Source organism: Rhincodon typus, chromosome 25, assembly GCF_021869965.1.
Source record: "Rhincodon typus isolate 14 chromosome 25, sRhiTyp1.1, whole genome shotgun sequence".
NCBI lineage: Eukaryota > Metazoa > Chordata > Chondrichthyes > Orectolobiformes > Rhincodontidae > Rhincodon > Rhincodon typus.
The window spans coordinates 41890651-41893090 of NC_063356.1; the positions used below are offsets into that span (position 1 = coordinate 41890651).

At 50.2% G+C, this 2440-nt stretch overlaps 1 protein-coding gene across 1 annotated transcript in view; it reads right to left on the reverse strand.

Moving 5' to 3' along the window:
* The window catches only part of LOC125486047 (BTB/POZ domain-containing protein KCTD20-like), a 16017-nt gene that overhangs the window by 12746 nt on the left and 831 nt on the right, over positions 1 to 2440 (reverse strand). Inside the window, exon 2 of the mRNA XM_048611854.1 lies at positions 1579 to 1775. Coding sequence (XP_048467811.1) covers positions 1579 to 1775 — 197 coding nt within the window. The remainder of the gene's footprint in view (positions 1 to 1578; positions 1776 to 2440) is intronic.

The following is a 2440-nucleotide window of genomic DNA, read 5'->3' on the forward strand; positions in this document are numbered from 1 at the left end:
TGATCGGGCAGGGTGCAGTGAGGGAGAGAGGGTGATCGGGCAGGGTGGGGGTGAAGGTGATAAATGGAGTGAGGCCATTACCTAGGGCAACAACAGAGCAGTTCAACAACTGGCTGGGATGGATCAGATACAGCCCTCACAGGGGGGAGGTATGACCACAATTACCCTCAGGCTAACAGCCGGCCCACACAGGGGGAAGGAGTTTTCCACAACGTCCTGACACAGCCGATCGGAATGTGCTTTCCTCAGGATCTATGAGATTGCTGCTGTTCCTGGAGAAATGCTGCTCCTTGCCGGGCAGGAAATACATCGCAGGGTTATTCCTCGTGCTGGCATTGACTCACAGGTAGCCTGGCCCAGCTCTCTCAGTCTGTGAGTGAGACCCAACACACCCCCACCCCCAACCCCACCCCTGGCTCAGGGGTCTGCCCCAGGGTCAGGGAGGATCACCAAAGGGACAGCAGTGGGATGGTGCTGGCAGCAGCTTTTGACTGGGTACAGGCCTGTCAGTGCTGCATCCAGCTTAGAGGAGAGGGGTTTACCACTGACTGAAGGCTATTCCCAATTCCTGCCCATCGCTGACTCTTTTAACTAAGATAGTCTGATGCTGCTTGGCCTGCTGTGTTCATCCAGCTCTACACCTTGTTATCTCAGAATGTCCAGCATCTGCAGTTCCTACTATCTCTGTTATCAAACTGGTTTTGATTCAGGGAATCCTCCCACACTTCAACACTGCCCTGATGTCTGAGAGGGAAGGCACACATTGTCATACAATCTCACCCCTGGCCTTCCTTAGACAGTGGCACTGAGGCCTAACACCTCACTGGTCACCTACTCCCTCCTGACAGCCCGGGTTTGGGGTCTCACTCCCATCTGTAGATCAAGCTCTCCATTTGAAGGACAGATACAAAATACTGCAGATACTGGAAATCTGAAATAAAGACGGAAAATGTTGGGAGAAACTCAGCAGGTCTGGCATTTTCTGTGTAGACAGAAACGGAGTCAATAGTATGACACTTCTTCAGAATTGAGTTTCCACACAGAGGTGGAATATTAACCCTGTTTCTTCCAACAACAGGAGAGGATAAGGGGGATAGATACAAAACACTTTGTCTTTGCTTGGCACAGTGAGTGGAACTGACATCCTGAGCTCAAGGTTGAGGGTTCAAGTCCCACTTTCAAGCAAACCCATTCCCCAGATTTGAGTAATTGTAATTGAGAGGACTGCACTTGTGGAGGAGTTGTCTTTCAGAGAGTAACATAAACCAAGGCTCAATCTGCCCTTTCAGGTCGATGTGAAAGATCCTTAATATTATTCTGAAGAGAAGCAAGAAGGGGCATTGTACCCCAGCTGTGGGCCAATATTTATCCTTCAGTCAGCAACACAGGAAACCACTAGTTTGTCACCTTGCAGCCTGCGGGAGATTACTGTGTGTAAATTAGCCACCGTGAATCTTACATTGTTAACAGTGACAACACGTTCGGTGGTTGGAATAAGCCTTGGAAGCCCCTGAAGGTAACAGACAACATGTCCTCCGTCTTTCTGTAAGTCAGATAGAGAAAGGTGGAGAGACCTACCCAAAGCCTGCTGCCTGACAGGGTTTGTCATGTTGCGGACACACAGAGGGAGATTGCTGACGTCTCGTTGGAGATGGCGAGGGACTTCCCCAATAAGCTGCGCAGGATATGGATGCCGGTCAATCACTGCAATATTCCCGGGAAGAGTCGCTCTGGGTGTACGCACTATTGTCTGTCTCGGGATATGGGACAGTGACCTGTGGGATGGAGGAGAGAAGGTGAAGCTGGATTGACAGGATAAAGAGCATGGTTCTTTCAGAAAAAGCCTGACATTCATAGAATCCCTACGGTGTGGAAACAGGCCATTTGGCCCAACAAGTCCACACTGACCCTCCGAACAGCATCCCACCCAGACCCATTCCCCTACCCCTGCATTTTCCATGTCTAACGCACCTAACATAAACATCCCTGAACACTATGGGGCAATTTAGCATGGCCAATCTACCCTAACCTGCACATCTTTGGACTGTGGGAGGAAACTGGAGCACCCAGAGGAAACCCACGCAGACATGGGGAGAATGTGCAAACTCCACACAGACAGTCGCCCGAGGGTGGGATTGAACCCGGGTCCCTGGCGCCGTGAGACAGCAGTACTAGCCACTGAGTCACCGAGAAGCACAGGTTCATCAGTGAGTTGCCTGGAGGGGGCGAGGACATTAATGGCATGCAATCTGGAGAGGGCACATTCCACAAACTATAACTTACTAACACTTTAAAAGAAATGAGAGGTTTGCTCCATGGTCTACACTAATGACAACAGCATGTGTAAGGGGGCATTAAGCCCAACAGAGAAAGTGAAATATTCTCACACAACAGCCAATCAAAGCACAGATAGCAGCGGCAACACTATACTCTGAGGTTA